This window comes from Photinus pyralis, unplaced genomic scaffold (genome assembly GCF_008802855.1).
Source record: "Photinus pyralis isolate 1611_PpyrPB1 unplaced genomic scaffold, Ppyr1.3 Ppyr1.4_LG2, whole genome shotgun sequence".
Classification (NCBI taxonomy): Eukaryota; Metazoa; Arthropoda; class Insecta; order Coleoptera; family Lampyridae; genus Photinus; species Photinus pyralis.
Window position 1 is genome coordinate 21,600,260 of NW_022170403.1, and position 26,791 is coordinate 21,627,050.

The 26,791-nt window shown below is 35.9% G+C and overlaps 1 protein-coding gene across 2 annotated transcripts; it reads left to right on the forward strand.

Moving 5' to 3' along the window:
* Window positions 1-395: 395 nt before the first annotated feature.
* Window positions 396-6,024, forward strand: LOC116164697 (glucose dehydrogenase [FAD, quinone]-like). 2 transcript variants are annotated; one of them, XM_031478898.1, is made up of 2 exons: window positions 396-713; window positions 4,291-6,024. In XM_031478898.1, the coding sequence occupies exons 1-2, from the start codon at window positions 396-398 to the stop codon at window positions 5,920-5,922; spliced, it is 1,950 nt and encodes a 649-aa protein (XP_031334758.1). In that variant the 3' UTR covers window positions 5,923-6,024. The 2 variants fall into 2 exon arrangements, with proteins under 2 accessions (XP_031334758.1, XP_031334759.1); XM_031478899.1 differs by having other exon boundaries at window positions 662-713; window positions 4,304-6,024.
* The last annotated feature ends 20,767 nt before the right edge of the window (window positions 6,025-26,791 follow it).

Here is a 26,791-nt window from a genome sequence, read left to right on the forward strand (position 1 = left end):
AGAGAAAGAAGTGATATTTAACGTATGGTATGCAGAAAAGATGTGGTATTCCCATTGCGAGTTGCTCTTGCTCTTTAGTGAAAACAACCGCAATGGGAAAGCCGGCATTTTACAAATCGCACTCATTCCGGAGATTTTGTATACTCTACATACCTAGTATGAATGAGACAGCATCCGAATTACATAAGAGTAAATAAGTATAAATACAAATTACTGGTAATAATCATAAGTTATGATACACTTGTATTGTTCATTCAAATTTAGCGTAAATGAATGCTGGCATATTGAAATTGGGAGGGTTGTTTCTTAAATTCGGTCAACTTTCAAATGCTGAACGTGCAATAATTACTCTTACTTGCCCAGTCTAAATTATATTTCGCGTACTTAGTGTTAGAATGTCTTGGACGCCACCAGATTTATCGGAAGTATGTCGCGTTCATACAACAGTTACGACGTGTGCACCCTCCAGTTTGATTTTTCTCAATTTAGTAGTTAGCCTATTTGGAAAGTCACGTGACTCGTCCACGAAAAGTGATAATTATTACGAATTTTCGCGATTTATTTTCGACAGCGATTTTGGCAGCGAATACCATGAAACGCCAGAAAAGTTGGAAAAGAGAAGGAAAGATAAGGAATACGATTTTATAGTGGTCGGTGCTGGAAGTGCTGGATGTGTTGTTGCGAACCGTTTATCAGAAGTGCCGGAATGGCGAGTAAGTGCCTTATTTAGCTTATTTGCTCAAGACAGATTTATAACATCTTTGTTGCGTTTTAACTCATACCTTGCAGTATAAGGGGAAAAAAGTCCTTTTGCAGTAGGTTCAGGGAAGCAGTTTTTCGTGTAGAAAGTAAACTTCGTGGTCTCATTAGAACGAGAAAGAGGTGCCTCGTCTTGTATCAAGCGTAACCGCAAAAATTGATTTTACCATTTTATAAAGAAATTAAGTAAGAGACAACGGTAGGTAAACCCGTTCGAGTGTAGAAGTAGAATGATTTGTTATTCTTATACTGCGGACTGAATAAATTTATCAGTTACATTATTCGCCTGGCACGATCTCGTACTTTAAAAACGTCTACCAAACTAACTTTGTATTGCATGACTGAACGTAAATTTATTGGGAATTCAATTGTGTGTGCATGATATTTCACAGATAAAAAGCAATTGAAAGTGGATTATTAGATGCAATACATTGTAATCGATTGCTGTTACGAAAACTGCCTTACGTAGCATAGCCTTACAAACGAACAATGTAAAGGTCGCGTTTCACGCACTATTTCCCTTAATTTAGCAATTTATACCATATGTCTGACATAATATCAATGTTAACAATCCAATTTTTATTTGCATGTGCGCAAATGCAATAAATTAGAAAACAAAATGAGATCATTTAGGGGAATAAAAATCATGTACCAAAGTATATGAACCATTTAAATGCATTCCATGCCATGCCTCTAACTGAGGCCTTGAATAAAAAAATTATTCATTAATAATTAATTTGTGTCCGAATTCGAAGGTTAACTAACGTAATTAACATGTCGATTCTATCCATCGAAGCACTGTATTTTGCTATTTCTTAGAAGAAATTGGCTAATGTCTGAAGAGAACGGCAGGATTCTGTTCATCAGTATAACATGTTATGCCATTTCCATGGAGAAATTTGTGAATAAATAATGATTTTACTAAAAAAATTGGACATGATCCCGAAGTAGTTTCAAAAAATTATTTTAATTCGGTCACCAAATGAGACTGGGATCTTTAATTAAGATACACCCATGATTATACAAGTGATTCTAGTACCATAACACCTGGGGTATCAGAAGCGCACCCCTGTCACTTTAAATACCGAAGGTCAAAGTTCACGGTGTCGAAAAACACCACTCATTAAATTGCGAATGAAAGGGAATTCTCACTTGAATCAACCCTTTGTTACTGTTCTTCATCCATTGTCCGTCCATAGTAAGTTGGATTCAAGGGTGAGAGGTGGAGTGACCGCAAACTGCCATTTCGCCTTTATTCTTTGAAATTTTCTCATGGAATGAGTGGTTTTTGGTATCAGTGCAAATTTTGTAGTTTCAGCTATTCAGAACTATAATTTGTCTAAGCTGGTGCCATTTGAAATTATAAAAAAAAACATAACATTTGGCGAAGGTCAATTATACGTTTTATTTTTTCGATAAAGTACCAAAAAAAATTATGTGAAAGTAAAAGAGGTCTTAGCCTATGGCTCAATTCAAAATTAAACCCCCGATGCGATTTAGTTTCTCTCTAAAAAAATTCGAAAAACATTCAAATTTTGAGGAAGAAAGGGTATAACAGCGAAATCGCTCAAGTTAAGGGTATACCTAATAAATTATGTTACATAAACAAATAAGTAAGCCAGAAGTAAGAATCCTAAAACGATTAGTTAAAGCCAAAAGGTAATGCGTAATTTTTTGTGCATACCGAAACCGGCCTTAGAACTTGTGAAATATATCCGCAAATATCGTCAACGTAAATGTCAAAAGCAAAATAATAAGAGAAGTTTGATTACACTTATACAGCCGCAATAAACCCCAAAATGCAGACCAAAATGTTAAGTAACAACTATAGTGGTGTTGGTTGTATGGTTTTATACAAAGAAGTGCGTGCGCCGAAAAGAATTAAAGAGAACTCTGGACGACCTCTGACGGCAAAACAAGAACTATTGTAATAAGAAATCAATAATAACATAAATAATGAACTAAGGGAATGAGAAAAGAAAACGTTACAAACTTGGCTGTAGTTGGTAAAGTTTTCATTCCTTAGTGTTTCGTATTCACCTGCTAGATGTCATCCGAATGTACCTTTCTGTATTTTTGTATTTTTGACCTTCCTTATTTCTTCGCGTGGGCGTTGCTCCTTTACTTTACTTGACTTATGTTTACTTGAAAAAGGATTTGTATTGGCTGTATGACTCGCCATTATTTCAACACGTATTTTCTCTTAGATACTTTTTCTTCTATCCTCATTCCCTTTTCTTCCTGGTACTGGTTGTCATGCTGAATATGGCTATCTACATCGACATCCTTTTGTAAAACACCGATCTACGAAGAATTTGAACTGCTAGACCCTTTGAAAACTTTGCTTTTGCTATCTAACGTAAATTGAACTATTCTATTGCTTTCTGTTAAGTGTTGATTACAATTTCAGTATTGCTCGATCTGACGGCCGTGGAAAACGTTAGATTTTTCTCCCACTTTATATGCCGCGCTATCACTCTTTTGTTGCTTTATCTGATTGCAGATTATTAGCACAAAGCGCCCGTCTGAATTCAGATTCAAATGTAATATTTTAATTACGTCGTAGTTCGTGAGATTCACGTTTAAATGCACCTTGTTTATCGTTATTTCGTTATTCCTGCGGAATTATATTTACCTAATTTTTTTCTGACCCTTTTTATAAATTACTTTTGAGTTTAAATGTTGACTCGTATATTTCACCTTCAATTTGCAACGTTTGGAAACCATTTGTTATATATTAGGTATTATTTTTGTATTAAAATTATTTTATAGTAAAATTAGATATATTACAATGGTAATTAGTTGTCTTCCGCAATTCCAGAGACAGTAATGAATAGAAAGTAGAAAATATTTCTATAGACAGTACAAAAGAACAATTCGGCTCGCTCGGCATTGGTATGAACTCGGTATTTGTGACTGGAATCGTATATCCCCCTCAAATTTCGGATGAGCGGTTGAAAAAATACCAAAAACCTACAAATATCCTAGTCTCCAACACTGCTGGGTGTCACGCGCCCTTTGAATTCCTTAAACATTTTTGTATGAGTTTACATTCCAAAAACCTATTCAAAGACGTGCCACCAGTCTTTGTAGCTTATACGGTTGCTGATGAGAAAAAACTAGAAGTAATTCAAACTTAACCACCTTTTGAGGGTGGCTCATAAACAAAACGCGTTGGACCCTCGGTTTATTTGGAAAAATTGCTTGTTTTGGTCCCCTCTACCTCCCAATTTTTTGACATATTTATACGTAACAACCTGTATATCAGGAAGGCCAGAGAATAATGATCACAAAGTATTCTTTAAAATGATCCTCAATAAGGGAATACAAATTTTCCTTCTACAATCCTTAAGCAAGGTTACCACTTCGCGGCGTGATGCAAGCCCTTAAATCTTCCCGTTTTACTGGCGGACCCTGTATAAAAGTTGTTGGGTATTAGCATAAAGCAAATCTTGTAAATAATGGGATTGCTTTGTTTGCTTTATAAAGGGCAATTTTGTCACACCTGTTAATTACGTGAATTAATTTCAGGTTTTGCTCTTAGAAGCAGGCAGTGAAGAACCGGAAGTAGCAGAGGTTCCATCTTTCGCGCCACTACTTCAAAGATCGAGTATCGATTGGGCTTATCTCACCCAGCCATCACCGCACAGTTGCCTGGCCCGACCGCAAGGACAATGTTATTGGGCTCGCGGAAAGGTAATGGGAGGTTCATCAACGATCAACTACATGATCTACATACGTGGCCATCCCGAGGACTACGACGAGTGGGAGGCCATGGGCAACCACGGATGGAGCTACCGAGATGTCTTGCCTTACTTCCTCAAATCCGAGCATAACAAAAACAAGGGTCACGTGGACCTGTTTTACCACGGAACTAAGGGCTATCAAAGCGTGGAGGTGTTTCCATATCAAGATGAGAATGTGATTCACATCATTGATGCGTTTAAAGAGTTGGGGTTGGATGAAGTAGACCAAAATTCCGAGGATGTAATCGGGGTCTCCCTGGTTCAAGCCACTGTAAAGGATGGGGAAAGACACAGTACTAATGGTGCATTTATACGACCAATCCGAAAAAAACGAGAGAATCTCGTCGTCACCACTAATGCGCATGTGGCCCGAGTGCTTATAGATCATAAAACTAAAAAAGCTTTCGGTGTTGAATACTACTCCAATGGATATGTGCAAAGAGCGTTTGCCAAAAAGGAAGTTATACTCTCAGCAGGAGCGATTAATAGCCCCAAGATTCTTATGCTTAGCGGAATTGGGCCTTCGGCTCGTCTACTTCGTCATAAAATTGAAATTATTCAAGACCTACCAGTTGGAGAAAATTTACAGGATCACACCACGATAGATGGCGTAGCATTTGCGCTTACAAATCACAGTGCCACGATAGTGGACGATAAAAAGATGACTTCTGATGTCTACTACTATAAAAAGACGCGGAGAGGCTCATTATCTGGAACAGGGCCACTGCAAATAAGCGCTATGGTACAAACTAAATATGAAAAAAGTTCCAATAAGCCCGACATACAGTATTCCTTCGACGCAACTAACATCAAAAACTTTTTTAGCGACCCCATTTTAACTGCACAAACAAATGTAGTTCCTTTGGCCTATTACGATGGGTTAATGGTACGTCCTATATTGTTATCGCCACAAAGTCGCGGATACATTGAGCTCAACAGTACGGATCCAATATTCGGCCCACCCTTAATACATGCGAACACATTTAAAGAAGAAGTAGATTTATTAAGAATTGTCGAAGGAGTTAAACAAAGTCTGAACCTCTTGCATACGAAAACATTTAAGAAATTACATATACAACTAGTAAACACTCCACTGCCTGCGTGCCGTAAATTTAAATTCCCCAGCGACGCGTATTGGAGTTGCGTCGCGATGTCATATACAACTACAATTTTTCATCCGGTTGGAACGTGTAAAATGGGTCACAAGAATGATAAAACGTCTGTTGTCGATCCTAGACTGAAAGTGAGGGGCATTAAAAATTTACGTGTTATTGATGCTTCCATAATGCCAAAGATTCCCAGGGGTAATACCAATGCACCTACTATAATGATAGGGGAAAAAGGTAGTGATTATATTAAAGTACGGTGGCTTAAAGGGAATGCCTTAACCGCAGAAGAATTTCCATATGGTGGTTAGGGGAACTTGGAAAAACGTATCGTTTTTACTTTCTTTTCACTGTCATGCCATTCGCATACTCTGTTCACGTGAGGGTATGTGCCATTATTTTTATAATAGTTTGTTTAACATTCATTCTTATTGTAATACAAATTACTTTTCTTAATAAAATGCTATGCAATTCTATGCTTGAAAGCTCGTGAGGTCAGGGTGAGGGTTTTCAATCACTTTAAACGCCTCCCAATACGTACCTACTCATTGATTTGCACGAGCAGTTACCAAATGAGAAAATTTGACTACATGGTAAGTACTTACGAGTACGATAAAACTTATATAGATACCAACGTTTGATTAAATCCTCAACTGGGTGTTTACTAATAGTGTAATTACCATTTCGACAATGCACTGAGCGAAGACACAGGTAAATTACAAGTATTTCTGACTGGGATTGGGGATGATTTTAGTAAGTCCGGATATCGTAGGTGTACAAATAGGATTGGTATTTTGGACAGAGTAATAACACTTTTATTTTGATATCACACTTTGTAACGAGTGGTTTGATTTCGCGCCAAATTTCATTAAAAATTTCGAAATTTCTTGTCATGATAGTGAAGGTCACCCTGTATATTTCATTATTTGTTCCGGTTAGAAATTTTGTGTTTGGGCATTTCGGTTCGCTCAAGACTATGGTCCGATAGATTTAATTTCGCTCAGATTTAATTTCGTCGTGGGAAGAGTGCAAAGCTGATTGACGTCATCATGAGTAATGCGAGTTTTTTGTCGTTCGTTTATCAACTTTGGCGCCGTCTAGACCGAGAATAGGAGCGGATATAGCACCGAGCCATCAAGAGATAAGGAGTTTTCACGTCGTCAGCAGAAAACCGTGAGATCAGTTTATTCAGCAGTTCCTGGAGGTTGACGACGAAGTTAGAGTGGGTTAAGTCTTCTTTATCTAAACCAATGGGAGAATTTCTAGCGGGAGCCATTTTTGTTTTATGGTAATTTGGGTGTGGTTTTTTCATTTCAATTCTGAAGAAGGGGATCGTTTTTGGAGAGACTCGCGGTTAGTACGTCGAGGGGTCAACACGTACTTTGAGTGATCGCGTTTTGAGGAGACTCGCAGTTAGTACGTCAAGCGGTCAACACGTACCTTGAGCGATCGTTTTGGTACACTTGGCGGTTTGAGCCACCGGCTTATTTCGGTTGCTCGCAGTTGCGTGCTTTTTGCACCCGTTTCGAAGTGTTATTTTCTTTTCGCGTTGATTTTTTGGCGAAGAAGACCCAGGTTCCAATCAGGTGATATTTTGGCGAACCCTTGAGCTTCACCCCAGTTTACTTTGGATGCAGTGAATCGCGTTAGGATACGTTGTGATTTCTCGAGGATATATAAGTCAAAGTGCTGCCCTAGTCCTCAAGGCGCAGAATTTCGGGATCCGCCCCAGGTGGAATTTCCTACTAGTGCCGTACGGTCATTTGTCGAAGGAGCGCTGCGTTTCGGAGAGATATTTGCCCCAAGAAGAGCTGGTGAAATAATACGTCGAACCATCGCGGTTTACCGTCGGATAGTGATCATAAAAGTTTGTGTTCTGCCGTACCGCTAACTCAAAAATCCGTCTCCCGCAGGCGGTCAAAGCTAATAAACTAATAAAATAAAATTAACTACACGTGCTGTGTAGAAACTTTGGCAACTAGCCGTCTCCCACTCGCCACGCGAAGGATTTCCTGGACTAAGTTTCAGTTCAAACGCTAAACTTTGCTTTCGTTCCGAGGAAGGATAGGCACCGTGGATTTTTGTTTCCGTGTGTTAAATTCAAGCCACCCCCTAGGAAGTCACAGAGACCTAAGTGCCAGGTTTCATCACATCCACCCTGTACCAGAGGAAAGAGCAGTTCACAAGATCGGCTGTACAAATGTTGTAAAGGTTAGTCTAATTAAATTTGTAACATTCTGTAAAATTCCACTTTTTGGTAATTAAGCTATAGTAAAAAAAATTTTGATTTGATTGTTTATTAAAGTCCAATGAACGATTACCAAAGAGTAGGATAAATTTTTGTGTTTATTTAAATAAGTCTCAGTCCACGCTGGATTAAAAAACGATTACCTGTTGTTGCAATTTTCAAACTGTAGAGGATGGCCACCCCTTGAGTAAATTAGTTTCACCTGATAGGATTTTTTATTTAGTTTAGTTGTCATTGTTAAGCTAGTGGTTTTTACCAGGAGGAGAGAAGAACTGCTAGATTCCTGTAAATTGTTTGTATCTCTAATATCATTTCAATATATTATCTATTTGGTTCCAATGTGCCTATGTCTTTAACGAAGAACGAGGGGAAGGAAAGGGAGGAGTAGGAGTTGAAGAAGAAGACGTTTGCCTTGCCGGGCGGAACCGATGGTAATCTTCAAATCCAGAAGGAACCCCGTAGCAACTTCAATAAACACGGAATTTAAAAGTAAGGTCAACTTACGAAACGTATTGCCTCCACATCATCCCTTTCCAATTTTTTGGAGAATGTCGATAGGAAATCAGTTTCATTAACAGAATGAAGTTATTGAAGATGCACAAGTTCTTGCTGTTTGTGAGCTGGTTAGGAGGTAAGTAATTAGCGGACAACTAAACAAATATGCCCGTTTCGCTTCGATTTGTTAGTAATAGTGACAGTTACGTTTATCTCCAAGTAAAGTTCACATTTCTGATTAATCAGAGATCCAGCTGTTAAGTAACGAGCGATCGAACATGAGTGACGTCTAGTAATAATAATAATAATAAATGCCTTTATTCACTAGGAATGGGCGAGGTTCAGCAATGAAATTAATATTGATATGGCCACAGATAAAACATAAACATGTAAAAAATTAAAGAAAGAATATCTCCAGTGAACACTAAGGTACATAATTATTTATATACATATATAGGTAGGTATATTATTGGAATTAATGGGACACGAAAACAAGCAAAGATTCAACTGAAGGGAGCAATTAAGTGTATAAAAATTAATTTTTATATAAGAAATGCATTCTCAGCCTTTTTTTTAAAATTAACTTGGCTTAATGTTTTAAAATCAGATGGTATCTTGTTATACAGATGTGCAATTTGGTAACTAAAGGATCTCTTGAAAAATTCATGTTTGTGCGACGGAGAAGTTAATATTCCTCTGTAACGTAAATTCAGATGATGTACATCTGTCCTGAAAGTTATTTTTTTATATAAGTATGCTGGACAAGCATCTTTTATAATTTTGTGATACAAACAAGCAGCATGGAATATCCTGCGATCATTCATGCTTAACCATTTCACCGTTTCCAACGTATGCGAAATGTGACTGTATTTCCTGATTCCAAAAATTAATCTTAAACAAGCATTTTGCAAGATTTGAATTTTTTTATTTCTATGCTTTTTAATGACGGACCATACACAACATCACAATAATCTAAGCTCGACAGGACCAAAGATTCGCACAGTACCACTTTAGTCTTTATATTTAAAATATCGCGATTAATATAAATAGCTTTTAAAGCAGCATAACCCCGTTGGATGTTTTTTGATATTTGCTGAGTGAATCGCAGTTCACTATCTATGATTACACCGAGATTCTTAGCAGATCTTTGAATTACTAGTTTATGACCACCTACATATATATTCGTTTGAGCAGACAAAATCTCCAAATCACTAGAATTTGCAAATAACATAACAACTGATTTTCTCATGTTTATGTTGAGGCAATGGTTTGTAGATGTTTCAAAAATGTTTTGTAGGTCACTATTTACAGTTTCACACGCCTTCACTATGTCTCTTGGAAAAAACGAAAAATATATCTGAGTATCGTCAGCATATAGGTGATATTGGCAATCTTTTAGAACAGAAGGGATAGCATGTGTGTAAATTAAATACAGTAAAGGCCCTAATATGGATCCCTGAGGGACCCCTCTTTTAATATTTAAGTACTTTGATGCCTGACCATTGCAAAATACTGATTGCTGACGATTATTCAGATAACTATTAATTAGTGAAATCCCAGATTGCGAAGCCCCAATATAATGTAGTATAGCCAGCAAAACCTCATGCGAGATCGTATCGAACGCTTTAGAGTAATCTAATAATATTAGTAGGGTAACCTTTCCAGCGTCTCTTGCATGTAATACATCGTCTGTTACTTTAAGCAAAGCTGTGGTACAGCTATGTTTCGATCTAAATCCAGATTGATGTTCAGGTAAAATATTGTTTAGCATGAGGTAGCTTCTGAGTTGGGATTCGATGGCTTTTTCCACGACTTTTGACATAACGGGCAAAATGCTAATAAGTCTTAAATCTTTAAATTCGCTAGGTACATTTACTTTAGACAGAGGCATAACGTGTGAAATTTTCCATGTGGCAGGAAATTCAGATCTTGCGAAGCAACAATTCAAAACATGTGTCAAGAATGGTAACAAAAAAGGCAAACAGCGTTTAATCATGCTTATGGCAATGCCATCATGTCCTACAGCGTTGGATTTTATTGTGGAAATGTACTTAAGCACTTCCATTTCTTCAATTCTACGAAACGTTAAACTAGATCCGACTGTGCTTCTAACATTATTATTATAATACTGGATTAATTCAGAGCTGTTAATAGTTGAAGTGGGAATATTATTTATAAAGAAGTTGTTAATCTCATCTGGATCTGCTAAGTGCGAAGGGAGTACACGGGAGTCATCCTTGCATTTTTTAGTATAGTTTAGCTGCCTTAAATTATACCACAGTGTTTTAGAATCATTTGCCCTAAACTTACTTTCATAATAAGCTTTTTTTTCCCTTCTGATCGCTATGTTAACTGCATTGCGGACACTCTTATAAAAAACCCAGTGCTCTGGCTGTCCCGTTTTTTTATATTTATTCAAAGCTCTATCTCTGGTACTCATCATGAGCTTTAAACTATTATTTAACCAAGGAGAAGCTCGTTTTGTTATTCTTGCATTTTTAAAAGGTGCGTGCAAATTAAAAAGTGAAGTTATATTTTCATTAATAAATTGAACCTTACTATCAATACTATCAATATCATATATGTTTTTCCATGGTATAGAACGCAAATGGTCATAAAACTGAACCTCATTAAAATTGCTAAAATCCCGATAAGTCTTATATAGTATAATCTGAGGTGGTTTAGGGAACTCGATCTCACACCATATCAATTCGTGGTCAGCTATCTCTGGGACGTGAATGACACCACAGTTTATTACTAGCCCAGGACTATTCGTTATTATGTGGTCAATGAGGGTAGCCGTGATTGAAGTGATGCGCGTAGCGTCATTAATAAGCTGGGTCAGTCCAGTTCTATCGAACAGATCATTTAAAGCAATAACGTCTCTACTGTCAAAACTAAACAAGTTTATATTAAGGTCACCTACGCAAAACAAATGGTCGTAAACAGGAACGATATCTGCAATTGTAGTTTCGAATATTTGAAGAAAGTCCGCATAATAAGTAGACGGTGGCTTATACAATACACCAATCGCCAATTTATGTTTTAGATAGCTAACTGTCACCCACAGTTGTTCAATAGAGCTGCTGGTTTGTAACTTACGATATGATAAATTACTTTTGATATACAGAGCAAGTCCTCCGCCACACGTATTTCGATCCATTCTTAAAATGTTGTACCCAGTAATCGATATTTGGTTGGAGGAAACATGTTGTGCCAATCTTGTTTCCGTTACCCCAATGACGTCATAGTCTGTTGATCGGACAAAATCTAAAAATGCTAAAAAGTTAGATATCAGGGATCTAACATTAATATGAAACAATTTGAGAGACATGAGTATGCGTGAACGAAATAAAAAATAAAGTTTCTGTTTTTTTTTACTGTAAAAGACTACAAAAGAAAAGCAAAAAAAGTTCTATATATATCCGCTTCGATAATGTGAAACGGAGACTCGTTGCTGCAGTTCGGTTACATCGAATTACTTCACTTGGTTGACATCTACTTGAGTAGTAATTTGGAACACCTTAGAAGTTTCAGTTTTTCTCATATATATTTTGCCATGCTTCCCCCACAAAAACCTGATGGCATTGTTAGATTTGTAGGTTCTGCAAAAATTGAACAAAATTCTATTTTCACGGGTAAGTGATTCATTTGCATAAATGGGCATGGGATTTCCCGTCGGATAGTCGCCTTTAGGAGTTAAGTACGATCTTCCATGTAAACAAACATTCCAAATGTTTGTGTGGGTTGTAAATGAAGAGTTTCTTTTGAAAATGATATAAAGAATAAACCCAATTAACTCTTATTATTTTGATCATCGCTAATAATGCGGTTTAATTAAAAACTCTTTAAGTATTATATAATTGCGATTAACCGGATGTGGTGAACTCTCCAGTCAAAACGCTATTTCTCTCATTGTGGAGGTTATAATTGGATTTGGTGAATACGTAAGTAGGCCGCTATTTTTGTAACCATACCTTTCATATGGAGTTTAAACCAATTTACTTTTAAACCGTTGCCGTATATTACTTTCCAAATACCCGTCCAATTAATCGAAGGTAGTTTAAATTGTTTGTGTTTGAAGGGACTTTGACATGTAATTTCTTTACGGGATTTTAGTTTTAATTCTTGTTTCAAGTTCCAATTTGAAGTTTTTACGTCACGTTTCAATTACAGCTGCGAGTTTTAATTATCATTGGTACCTGTCCGTTGCACTTTGACCTGTCCGCCATATATTCACTTAGGGAATGCAGATGCGTATCCAACGGCAACATCTCATCTGAGATAAAAACGCCTGGGTAGGGCTGACGAAATTGAGTGGATAAAATTTGAGATCAATGTGTAATTTTTCTTCAATAAATTATATATCAACGTCTTTGAACGTTAAAAGTAATTCATAGTAATTAACTTAAAAAAATTAAATTTGATACATGATGGATTCGTTTTTAAAAGATAGGGATAGCAAAATTTAAATGTAGGACAAGATTAACGGTTAGTTACTATTAATTTTTTTGAATTATTAATGTCAAATAAATCTGGATTATTTCGTTGGGGGAAATTGCACCTATTTTATTCTATCCATCAATTCAATACTTCCCAGGTTCATACGAGGAAGGTTACCTAATTCAACGAAACTGGGTGGCGCTCAACTATACACTGCGTAAATGTTAACTTTGACCTCAAAAATCTACTGCATAAAAACTTGTTCAATGCCTGACAGTAAAATTCGTGTTGCTAAATTGCTTCACTAGCAACTTGTTTGAGTACGAATTACAGATATCGACAACAACAATAAAATACAGGTAAAGTAAATAAAGAAAAAACATACATTTTTAATGAAAATTCATGTTTTCATACATTCCTTCGCCATATGCAAGCCGGAATGTTTGTTAATATTTATAATAAATCATTACTGCTATGTTGTATGTCCTGGAAATTTAAGCTAATGGAAGTGCCACTGTTGATATGAAAATTAATTTAACGAGACATGTGTTTTCCGTTTGCGTATTGCTTTTGTGTAATGATCAAATCATACCTTAAAAAGGTTGAAAGGAATCTTGCCATTTCAAGGCATAACTGTGATAAAGTTGTTGTGGATTGCATCCAAAATGGAGAAGTCGATTTTTTATAGGCTGTAATTTCGCCATCAGCAAATGCAGGTGTTATGTCCTTAAGTATCCCATAATGCCCTCGAAGTAAACGGCTCGAATGTTTGTAATAGGTACACCTGCACCTGTGCAACTATTTCGGCAATAACCCCAACACTTTACGATGAGTAAACGCTGGGGTACGGAACTTCACTCGTTTTTAGGACAATCACACAAAATCCATTAAATTATCCATTAAATTCGAGATCTATGTTAACGAAACAGTAGAGATTTTATACCTACCTTAGACGGGGGAAACCAACCACACCCAGTCTTAATTACAGTGTATGCCTCATAAAATAACGAGCTAAGGGGCGTTTTGATAAGTAGAGCCTTTACAAAGTATTCTAATATTCCAATTAAATTATGACGACGGTCGCTTTTAATATACTTACGCCTTTATATAAAAATTCACCAAAACTTTGAAATGTCAAATTGAAAAAGTTTAGTAATTATGTTAGAGCCGAGCTTAAGGTAACACTAGTGCAGCGCACCTGCTTGTAGCCAAACAAACTTCACTTATTATGCAACCGTATTATCTACCCCTATATGCTAAAGACAACTTAATCTCTTGAACTGTACGTATACTTTCGTATAACTTTACATAATACCGTAGATAACCTAATAAAGGAAATTGATTGTAACTTATAATTTTCTTCGACGCGGTGCTTAAATTACCTACCGATACGAGGAAAATACGTTCGAACAATTTTCTTAGACTTTGGAGTTTATCATTGTAATCGATTAAGTTGCGAATTTTCCCGTTGATTTACTCCACGGTGTTAAGTCTAGATGAGCTTCATATCATATTGGAATAAGAAGATAATTCATTCATTGATTATATTATTAAACTCCAAACAAAACAGATATTTGGAACAATTTATTTTATTAGTACTAATTAAAACAGCGCACTAACACACGATGAATTTAAGATGTAGGTAACTAGGTAGTAGGTTTACAGTTTAAACGATGGAACAAACGTTTCAGGTCATTCATTATATGGCGTAATGTTGGCCCATACTTGCCAAACGTTTTATGACGTGATGTTGCTCAACTAAAGTGAACTAAATTAAGTGTCAGGTGTCAGTAAGAAGGGTTTGGCATCATTGCCTGTATAAAGTTCAGTTGCGCCAACTTTCTTTACTATACAAGTCACTAAGTATTAAATGAAGCGAAACAACAAGCCACTTTTTTTAAATTACGGTTTAACCGCCAAAGTGTAGCTATTATACCAATTTAAAACCAAAGATATATTATATCATCTTTGCAATAATTGGTGAATGTGATTCGGTAATTTTATGTAACGCTTTGTCCGTTTACTGTGATTTTCGTCCCTGTTGCATACATTTCATGTTAGTATACGAAGGGACTTTATTTATTCCTCCGGTTATATCGCATGGATGGGACTTTACTATTGAAATGCCCAGAAACAATTTCGAACTGAATGGAATATGTAGAAAAGTGTATTGAACTGAAATATGGAATACTTTATTAGGGTTACTTAAGGCCAATTGCGGGTTCTGCCGCATTTTGGCACCTGTTCGTTCTAAAAGGGTTAAATGGAAACTCTCGTGGAACCCAACCTAGTCACGAAGATCCAGCCCGTTATTAATCAAGGAAAAAAAAGGCAGTGGCTGCTGGACTATGGTCACGGTCACGGCAACAATAAGATAATAATTGAATTGAATTTGAATTGAATTTATTATTTCCATGTATGTTGTTGGTTCATTTCAAGTCTGAAAGACTTATCGAAAGGTAACCATTAATATAATAGTATTAACTATTAACAAATTCATTATTTACATACAGGTAAAATAGCTCTAAATGTGATATATACAAAGCTATTGATATATATGCTACAGGCGCTCGATCATGGGGTAGTTATCTGAGATGATGAAGGTGTCATCGTGCAGTCTTTTCGCCCCTAATAAGCAGACCTATCAAGATCGTCGCAGACTTTAAATGATTGTATGGTTGGATGACAGGTCTGAAATTCACTGCAAAAGAAAGAAACAAAAAATTATTTATTCAAAACAAAAGAGACCAAAATCCTTAAATAAACACAATAACAATGTCTTTATTTACTAATGCTTGCAGTTCTAACGGGAGCCGCTAAGTCGTTAAAATTTTCGGACTTTTCGGACACTTTTTGTGTCAGGGTTAAGGAATGGTGTCGAAAAAGTGGAAAAGTTAACAATGGAAAAGATGATGATTTAAAAAAAAACATACGGGACCACAGATTACGAGATATGAAGGAAATTTGATTAAGGGTTTAATGAAAGGGGATGCGGACATTTGGTACGACACGGTAGATGAGAAAACCAAAAATTTTGAAACGTTTTAAACAAATTGAAAGTACGCACAATTTAAACACTCTTGAACAATCAAGAATCGCTCCTATACATATAAAGGGCGAGACTGTTTAGGAACCAACCTGAAAATACTAACGAGTTACAGAATAAGAATGAGAAAAATTTGATAGAATCCAAAACGAGAGGGAGATAGAAGAGAGAAATTTAGAGCAGATTTAGAGGAAGGAATTTAAGGTTTGAAAGACCAACATGAGAGATGAAATGAATTTGATTTCGGGTGGCAGGATATTGACAGGAGAGTGAGGCATTTCAGGAGTTAAACGTGTTACAGTGTAGCGAATGTACATAAAAAGAGTAAGAATAATGAGAATTGGTGTATTAAAAAAACCAAAAGAAAACAAGGAAAACTTATTTTGTTAGTACAGTGAAATGTATTTTGTTCAAATTTCAAATAAATCATTGTAAATCTGACAATTCTGAATTGAATTGTATAAACGGCAAGCTTAGCTTCTGTCGTCGCGGTCATTGTATTATGTTCTGAACGTTATTTTAAATCGTGCTCCGCGTCTCATTTGTAATAAGAATGATAGATTCTCATTAGAATGCAAAATCACCCGTTTCACTTTATGCACAGGTGCGGTTAAAGTGCCACACCTGAATTCCTCTTTCACTGAATGGTTAAAATATCCCTTTATCTTCTTATATAAAAATAAAATAACTATTGTAAAGTCAAGCATTTTCTATGTAAAATATAGGGGGGGGGGGGGGCGGTGAATTATGTGACACCCAGCATAATTTTAGTTTGCGAAGTTACTTTATGTTTATGATAAAGATTGATTACGTTACATATGGTACGTATTTTCGTTTAAAGTGATTTAGAGCATTAAAAATGTGCTTTTGTTTAAATTGGTAAGACATTGTAAGATGATGGCAGTAGTTTTTGTTTTTGTATAGAATTTTTCTTATCTTTATTATCATTTGTTACGTTTTATTTTCGTGTAAAAGGGACACCTTTGTGTACAGTAATTGTCACGTGTGTTTACAAACTCAGTAAATTCAGTCTTTGAACAAGCCAAAGGTGTTTTTGTTGGCTTTTGAAGTCGTTTCGTAATTTTCATTGACTAACAGTGGGGTCTTAGCCCTGAAGTTCTGCGTGTCATTTCATTATTTTGTAGTTTTGCGTGGGTCATATCGGGCTACCTGGTGGTTGATATAGCAATATACAGGGTGGCACAACGAAAACGAAACAGACTGAATAACTCGCAAGAACGTAGTTTTTGGAAAAACGCAAAAACACGTCGATTTTGGATGGAAGGGGGACATTGTTACTTAAAAATTTACACCCCTGGTGTCAACCCTCTGAGCAGGGTTGCGACCCTTTCAATAATTTAAATTGAACGTTAAGTCGAGTGACACATCATTGGAAAGGGTTCTTAATTTCCTGCACGCTTATGGTTTAGTTTTCAAATTCGAGCAACTATTTTGGAAGATACATTTGACTCTATGGCTTCGTCTGGTTCACTGAAATAAAATGGTATCAGTATTTTACCATCAGTACCTAGAAACCGAGCTATCCAAAACATTGTAATCTGACATATTAGATAATTCAATCAGTTGTTCATAATAGGGATAGCTTTACCAGTTTTACGAGTCTAAATTTTGCAGGGTTATTAAGAGGTTTTATTATGTTGATTTCTCATGGTTTATGTTATTCAGGATTGTTTTGTGTTACGAGTTATTCAGTCTGCTTCGTTTTCGTTGGCCCATCCTGTATAAGTACCAGTAGTACCTAAACAATGTAAACATAAAATACGCTAGGATGTGTTAAGACACTTTCATTCAGACATCTCTGGAATACAGTTCCTAATATCCGGCAGCGATATGAACCAGACGGATGCTAAAGCGAATACTAATAAACGAAGATAACTCAAATTTAGTGGACGGTTGATGAGCGGGCTGCAAATGCATCCTCACTAAATATTTGGCGCCTTTGCCAAATACAACATTCGTGTGTTGTTACAACAGAAGTGGAATGATGAAAGCGCTTAGAATTGCTACAGGTAAATATTTAGACAAAATGTGTATATTCTACCATAGACAGAAGGTAATAACATGATTGCTATTATGTACACAGAAACGGACTAGTAGTAGTTCGACGTTAAACATGCATCAGGACTTTCAAACTTGTATTTACGCCTCGAGAGATGTAAGTGCAATTAGAATCTATCCTATAACCGAATTTCATCAACGTACCAACTCTCTCGTTTGCTTAAACTTGTAAATAAGTTATTACATTCTGTGAAGCTTGCGAGACGAATGCAGTTCGATGCAACTTTATTATAAATACTCCCCGATTTCGATTTTACGAAATATGCTGGAAATGTTGCCTTAAAACTTTTCGCAATTGCTTGCAAATTCAACAAAGAGCGTAAAAATTTTATCTGACTTTTAAAGTAAATCAATACATTATGCACGAAATCTTTGATACCGCTATAAGTATTTGAGAATTTAAACTTCGAAACGTAAACTTACGCTATAAGAAAAACAATAATGAAGTTTTAATGTGTTTTCTTTTATAGGCACCGAAGGAAGGAGAAGAGCTTAGTTTAAGGCAAATAGAAATAAAATCGTGAAATAAATGAGTGTGAAGCGCAAGGTTAACTAAGCATTGAAGTGAACCGCTTATAAATCAAAGGGTAGTTGGCATTTATTACTATTACAGCTGAAGAATTACTACACCATCCACAAGACCAAGTCTGCGTTCCAGTATGGTCCTGGTAGAATCGAAGCACTAAACGCTGCAACATTACTAAACACAAAAGCGAACTTGTTTCAGCAGAAAAGCTTTCATCATCAGCGGACAGTAGCACGTCGAAAGTGCCGATGCCCCCCTCCACGCTACTTCAATGTAAACGTATCGTGCAGAGATATATAATAGCGAACGGACCTTGGGCCGCCAAAACATTGATTAAACACAAAATTTTGTAAGAGCTGGAACTTTTTCCCCCACGAATCGTAATTTAAAAAACAGGAAAGATAACAAATATTGGATGTTTGTTTACTTTCCAACGCTCACATCCCCAGAGATTTGGGAATAAAATAAAATTCAAAGAAATATTTTCATGAAATACATTATTCGTTACCGTATCCATACATACCTTAACGCGAAGGTTTACCTGCTTCGAAAAGATAAATGAAAGCATTTTTACTAACTGAAATGTAAGTAGATTGATGTTAATCTCTCTTTCAATTTAAATTTCAATTTTGCTTAAGAAACGTAAATTTTCCGCTGCAAAGAAGTTTGTTTTTCCTCATTAGGTTTCGGAAATTGTATTGATCAGTGACTTTGGTCTGTTATTAAACTGTTCCGCCAAATTAGTTTCGCTTTACTGCGCAAAGTAAATGACAGTTTTAAATGCAAGCAATTAACAATGAATTTATATTATTGCAGGAGGAGAGAACTTTATTGCAATAAACTCTTTATAGAAATTTATTGAGACTGTATAAAAATTAAAGCGACTGGAAGGGTATATATTCAGAGGGATAAGAAATTGCCTCAATTATAACGATTAAGGCGTAATAAAAAAAATTAATGAATTTTACAAAAGATGGCTCGGGTCGATTTTACCGTAATTAACGTGGTATTCGCTTCTCCCTCATGAAATCTTTTATGTAATGACATTATTCAGTTCGTATTAAATGAATAGACAGTGCTCATTGGATTTTAAACTTATCAGGGAGCTCTGATTTGATTGAAACGGTTTGTTACGCTGAACTTAACATTTTAGTTTCATACGCACATCTAATAACATTAGTTGTTATGACATGGTAAATAAATGAAATCTTATCACCCTTGAGGAGATGATCGGGCTTACTACATCACAGTAATTTTAACGCGTTTTTCCACTTGATCCGTTCGTTCTGGCTAAAAGCACTATTGATCTGAAATTTTATTATTATAGATTTTTCATCAAAATTGCAACTAAATTTCCGAAAATATCACTTGTTTTCTACTTTGTTTAATTAATGTCACGATATGGATTATGTTTCTCAGAGGACAATCTTTAGCGATGGCATTGCTATTTTAATCACGGTATTAATATAACGTAGCTCTGTTAATTTCAATGGAAAATCCATATGAAGGTGTTCCTCATAGGATTACAGCATAGCATGTGCTAATTTAATGCCTCGATTAAAAAATTTGCTGTCCCTGTTCCATATTATTCCATCTTCTATTAGTGACTGAGCAAGACCCTACAGGCCTACAGCAAAAATGGATAGGACAAATGGAGAAACATGGTGTGATCAAGTGCGGAGATGAGCAGGTTTTTAGTCCTCGCCAATATCTTCCCTGGCCTTAATGCCTTAATGCTTTGGTTAATTCTTCTTTTACAATTTTTATCTTATTTCTATCTTGCTCCTCTTTTGCAGTTTCACACATTTGAATACAAAACTTAGAAAAATGCAACAAAAAATAAAACAATTCACTGATTTTCATGGATAGAAATAGGCACAAAAATCAAAATATAATATGTAATGAATTTTTAATAAACCCCTAAAGTGGATCTAAAAAAGCGGCAGAGCATCTCGGTTATAATAGTTTTGTTACATGTGAAAAGTGGAAACAACAGCTGAATCCTAGGCTCAATATCAACCAAGCTCATCCAACACTGTGAGTCGCCCAAAAAAGCCCGTCGAAGAATTATGTCTACCTACTAAGTAATACACAAATTGTAAACGAGGCAGTGAATCTTATGCGATTCATTAGGACTAAAAGGATGAATTTTCTTTGTTTGGTGGGTTTGTGTCTGCATTTTTTAGATTCGTAGTCGAGCCAAAATTTTGCTTTTGCTAATGTACCTACAGCTATTCGAATAATTGATTCTTTTTGAGTGTTAATTACCGTTTAAGTATCAGATTGGCCTCAGTGTCAGACGTTAGCATTTCTTACGCAATATTTTGTGTGTCGCGCTATTCACAACCCCTCTTGTTTGTTTGTTGTATTGTTTTCCGTTACACAAAAGGCTGAACGCGCCCTTTCTAGCGCACAAGATTACGGCCCGAGGTTCAAACGTAATTTTTATTTTTCGTCGACTCCGTGATATAATGTTTGATTGCACACTCGTTTTCGACATAATGGAATTGTAATTCGTAGCTTTGTTTGGCATTCATTTCACGATTATATCTCTGTTGTTTTCTGCGGAAGCCTGTTTTGATATAAATACTTTTTCTGACTACGTATTGATCCCCTTTTTACTAAAAATTAATTTATATTTAAATATTGACATTAATAATAATAATAATAATAATATATATTACGTGCTTTGCAAAACAAAATAATACTTGCACTAGTCAAAAACAACAAACATCAATACATTGAAGATAACTACATCTAATTATTAATTAAATTAAGGTAGGTATAGTAATCTTAAGGAATTCCTCAACAGAGTAGAAAGCCTTTTCCTTAAGGAATTTCTTAACCTTCAGTTTAAAACTTGGGAATGCTAACTCTTTAACATCATTTGGCAGGTGATTGAAACATTTTAAGCCAATAATTTCTGTTCCTTCCTGAGACTTGGTAAGTCTACGGAACGGCACCGGTAACAACATCCTACCTCTAGTTGTATAGTTATGTGGTATTTCTTGTTGAAATCTATTAATATTTTGTTTTATATCTATAACATATACACACACTAAGATAAACACACATGGAAAAGTAAGTATTTCTAATGTAACAAAACATGGACGACAGTCTTTACGATATCCTAAATTAGTGATTACTCTAATAGCACGACGTTGTAATTTGAAAATGTATTTAGCATGTGAACAATTGCCTCACACCAAAACAGCGTAAGACATCACGCTATGAAATAGTGCATAGTACGCATTAGGTACGTAAAACAAACTGGGATACATTTTTTTGTAAGCGACGTAAAACAAAAAGGTTTCTATTGAGTTTAGCTGAAATATTATTAACATGCAACCGGAATGACAATTGTTCGTCGAGATATACCTACACCTAGAATTCTGGATTCACAATGTCGTGGTGTTTTAAAGTTAGTAACAATGATTCCGTTTTAGTAGGGTTTATACATAACTTATTCAGAGCACACCAATCGTTTATGGAATCTAGACAACACTTGGATTCAAGTAACAGGTTATGAACATTGCTACTTTCCATTATCAACGTAGCATCGTCAGCATATAATAAACAACTTGCATTAGGAGGAGCAGATCATATGTATATAATGAAAAGAAGTGGTCCAAGAATGCTTCCTTGAGGTACTCCTCTAACTAAAGAGAGACATTTGGAGTTACTGCCGTTGATACGAACACATTGATGTCTATTTGCTTAGGTAGCATTTTATTAATGAGACACTGTTCATGTCAAACCTATAGAGATCCAATCTTCGAATAAGTGAATCATAGCATACGCAATCAAACGCACAAGTAAAATCGATAAATCTAGCATTCATGAAATGACCATTCTCAAAAGAAGATAGGTAGTTACCAAATATAATATGGCGTCAGTAGTACCCATTTCAGTTCTAAATCCATACTGATTAGTGTGAAAATAAACCATGACTCTCAAAGTAGTTTGTAATTCGTTTGTACATAACTTTCGAACACCTTCGAAAACACAGGTAAAATGGAAATTGGGCGGTAATTCTTGACCTGACCAGGATCGCCATTCTTAAGAACAGGTGTTACTACAGCGGTTTTGAGAATATCCGGAAAAATTCCACTAGCCAATGACGCATTGATTAATTTGACTAACGGCGACACATATGTACAGGCTACAGGTTCACACTTACACCAAATATGTCTTTAGCGTTACTGTTTTTTAGTGTAGCCAAAATTTCTCTGATCTCGATGGGGAACGTTGGAGTGAATACAGATGATGATTGCGGAATGGTGCTTAAAGCTGTATACGTGGCACTACGCCCAATTTCGTCGGCGGTAAACTGTTGAGAAGGTCATTAGTGACATTGACAAAGTACGTATTAAAATCGTCGGCAGTTATATTGTGTTTGCAAGACTTATTCGACTCCCTAAACGAATTCACAATGTTCCACATTGTTCCTACTGGATTGGAAGACCTTTCAATGGCTTTGCTGTTTGCAAGGACTTTTGCCATAGATATTTCTTTCCTATATATGGAGGTTATATGACGTTTTATGTATAGCAGATTGGCAGTCCTATATTTAGAAAATAGTTCACCTATAAGTCGAACTTTGTCTCTTAAAAGTCTTAAATGGTCATTAAACCAAACTATGTTTCTGTCTCTAGCGCGGCTCCTAACTGATTTCAGGGGAAATGCAATTTTGAAAGCATCGTAGAAACTGTTAAAATAAATATTAAATTTATAATTTATGTCGAGGTTATTATTATCCAAGTAGTCCCAGCAACACTCACTTAATATCCCGAACAAAACGGCACTACCGTGTTTGGTAAGTGGGCGATACACTCGCGTGATACTTGAGTTGTCCAAAAAAGTCTGTGGTATGGTGACGCATTGTCCAAGGTGGTCGGAGAACCCTGTAAGGACAGCACTAGATTTAAAACTATTTAATGATGAGTTTATGAACACATTGTCTAGGCAGTTGTCTTTACGTGTTGGATACGAAACAGTTGGTACAAAACCAAAGGATATCAATATATCACACAACTTTTTAGCGTTAATGTCATTTGTGTTAAAATGAACATTAAAGTCACCAGAAATCATGACATTGGTATAGTTCTGTAAGGCTTCTAATATTTCTTCCAAATTACATAGGAAGGTTTCGAAATCCCCTGAAGGTGACCGGTAGAGGGTAACAACTACTATATTAAGGTTGCTGCAAATCACTCCGCAAGCTTCACAGTGCATTTCGATCGACATTTCATTAACTGCCACCAGAGGTTTGAAATTTAAAGCGGTGTTACCCAGAATCATAACTCCACCATGCAACATGTTGACTCTGTAGTAAGCCGAATATAGTTCAAATTCCCCGATGCGTAAACTGCTTACAGAGTCGCGTTGAGAAATCCAATGTTCACATAAACAGATGACATCGAAATTATATTTATCAATTACAAACGCTTCAAGTAACTCGAATTTATTTTTTAAACTTTGAATATTTAAGTGAAACAGCGTGAAATTAGTCGTTAGGTTTTCTCGATGGGTTTCTGGAGCCGCCATAAAAAATTATTTATACAGATACCAGAAGACCAATTGGACGATGTTAAGACTTTATCTTTGAATTCGGGTAACACTGAAACCTTGAATGACGAGTATGAATCAGGATACTTGGAAGTTAGTTTTTCAACGTAGGGATCAACAATATCAATATTGACTAAGTGATTCTTGATATCGTCAGCCGTGGTTCTTGGATGTAGACGAGAGACGTGAAAATTCATCCTTTTAACCACCCCTTGTAGTGATGCGTTACTCGAGCCTGTACCAGTGGTTAGTGTAGTTCTTTTTCGGTTTTTTCTGCTGGTTACCTCCTGCCACTCTGAATGTTCAGTAGACCCAGACGGAGCGCTAGATTTTAGTGTGCTGTTAGAGGTGAGATCACTGTTTAAGTTTATTATTTTATTTAATGTCTCCTGTTGAGGTTTAATAGGTTGAGATTTAGATACCGTTGTTGGCGTTTCCTTTATGGGGACCTTTACCGGTTGAGGGCTGTTGTTAGCTTTAATTGCTGCGCCTTTTACTTTAGCTGCGTAGTTAGACGCCAATTTAGCCGAGACCGCTTTGTTATTGTTTTTCTCTGACTTGAGCAAATCAAAGTGTTTCAGTAAAGTGTTATTTTGTTGTTTAATTATGTTTAATTCAGTTATCAAAGGCATTACAATGGTATTATTAAACTGTTCGAGAGCCGCGGTAACGGCTCTATTTATTAAATAATCAATTTCAGTTCGATCGACCTTATCAACGGTATTTACTTCTAACGCAGAAGGCAAGGTCGTCTGATTAGAGTTTTCCGTAGGTAAACAAAGTTTACACACCCAATTGTTAAGCATTCCGTTTCGGTTTAATTCATTATATTTATCAATAGACATACCCGCACACCCTAGATGGAATAGGCTACCACAGGTACCTTTACAGGCAATCGAGTCTTCATATCTATTGACAGTTCTTGTACATACACATGTTGGCATATCTTGAATTATTCGCAATATCTGTAGCACAAAACATAAACACGTCTGTACGATTGAACAAGTGTCCGTTAATGGGGCGACAAATTACGGATCTATACAGTGTGTCCCAGATCGCGTGGGATTCCTTGGGTAACTTTCTTATTATTAAATATAGAGAATTGTTAAATGGGCAATATTTTTTTAGTTTTAGATGCTTTTAAAATTCCCTTGAGAAAGTTCAAAATGACGAGTAGGTTGGACGTAATGTAAAAAAAACTGAAATCGGTCATTTCCTTGAATGTTTTATCTCATTGAAAGTATACGAGATACAAAAAAAAAGTTTTATATAAAAGTTACTGTCTTTGACATGCTTATTATAGGTAATTTATAACAAAAATTGAAGATGGCTACTTTTAAGGAACAATTACCAACTTTCTAAAGTTAAATAGAATTTTTTAATTCTCTTTTCAACGAGCCATCATAGCATAAGATTGAAAATAAGATACCAGTTATATCAACGGTTTTTATATTTTAATGAAGTAGCCTTGATGAATTAAACAACAAAACAAAATCTATTCGAGGCAACAAAACAATGAAAATAATTACATCGGGTGTTCAAAATATCAGGAACGCACTCATGGGAGGGGGAGGAAGGGAGGGTTGAGATGTCAATGTAGATAGCAATATTCACGTAGACAACAACGACGAAGAGAATGGGGAGAGAAGACAAAACCCTAAAAAAATATGCGACGTAAAAATAATGCTACGTCATCATCTGGTACATATCTCACGGCGTAAATCACATAAATAAGCTAATGCGTATTCGATGGCGTAAGCCAACCATGACTACGCCAGAAAGACCGAAAATCCCCAAAGAAAATTATAATCCCCAATACAAATCCCTTTTCAGGTGAAAGAAAGGAACATTCAGGTGACCTCTAGAGGAAGAACAAGAAAACTATGAAGTGAAAACCTTATCAACAAAATGAACTACAACGAACTTGCACGAGAAATACACAGATGGCATAACGGCCACTAAATGGAATATAAAATTTAAAAAAACGTCACAAGGTGAAATGAAAGCTTATTTGGGTTACTGCTTTTTAAAATAATTTACGTTGTGTCAATGAAAATTGACCGGATAACAAATACCTGGCAGTAGTTACCACTGTCGGATAGAATTAAATTTACTTGAAACTAAATGAAAAATCAGAGGTTGCAAGCTCTTAAAGCAAGGGGGTTAATCCAGGAAAAGACGGTTTTTATTAAAACCCAGAATTTCGTTCAAAGGGAATTGAGGACTCTATGAATTGTTTATGAATGGCTTTCATTTCTAAAATTCTATTACAAAAATAGAGGATCTTGTAAGTAGTCTATTGAAAAGAAATGGGCGGAGTTTAGGATGAGGATGATTTTTGGTTAAGATTATTAGTTTGACCCGCGTCCAAAGAAAGATAATCTTTGCATGTAAATTTATAAACGTCTGAACGAGGGAAATCTTGCTGGGTCGCACGATTGGTACCCCTGCTTACGAGTTCTCACTGGTAACTAATGATGGAAGCTGTTAGCGTTGCTAGAAAACCACTGAGACCAAACGTTAGTGGTAAAAAGACGTTTAACGATAAAATGACACACCATCATCATTCTAATTTTTTAGTTAATTTAATTCTAATCTAATTTTCCACTCATCTAGTTTCCTGATACATTTTGTAATCAAGTTAAAAGTAATACTACCTACTTCAAACCGTGCAGAGAAATTCCTAACATGGGGCAGTAATCTGATTTACTTGTTTGTTTTTAAAACTGTTGCCGACAGTTTATTCTATTATTTGCGGGCACGATAAAATTTACT

Excerpts from the sequence above, each read along its gene's own strand:
- LOC116164697 (XM_031478898.1), top strand. The coding sequence starts at position 396 with ATGTCTTGGACGCCACCAGATTTATCGGAAGTATGTCGCGTTCATACA. Across the intron at positions 714-4,290 it reads CAGAAGTGCCGGAATGGCGA|GTTTTGCTCTTAGAAGCAGG; the intron begins GTAAGTGCCTTA and ends AATTAATTTCAG.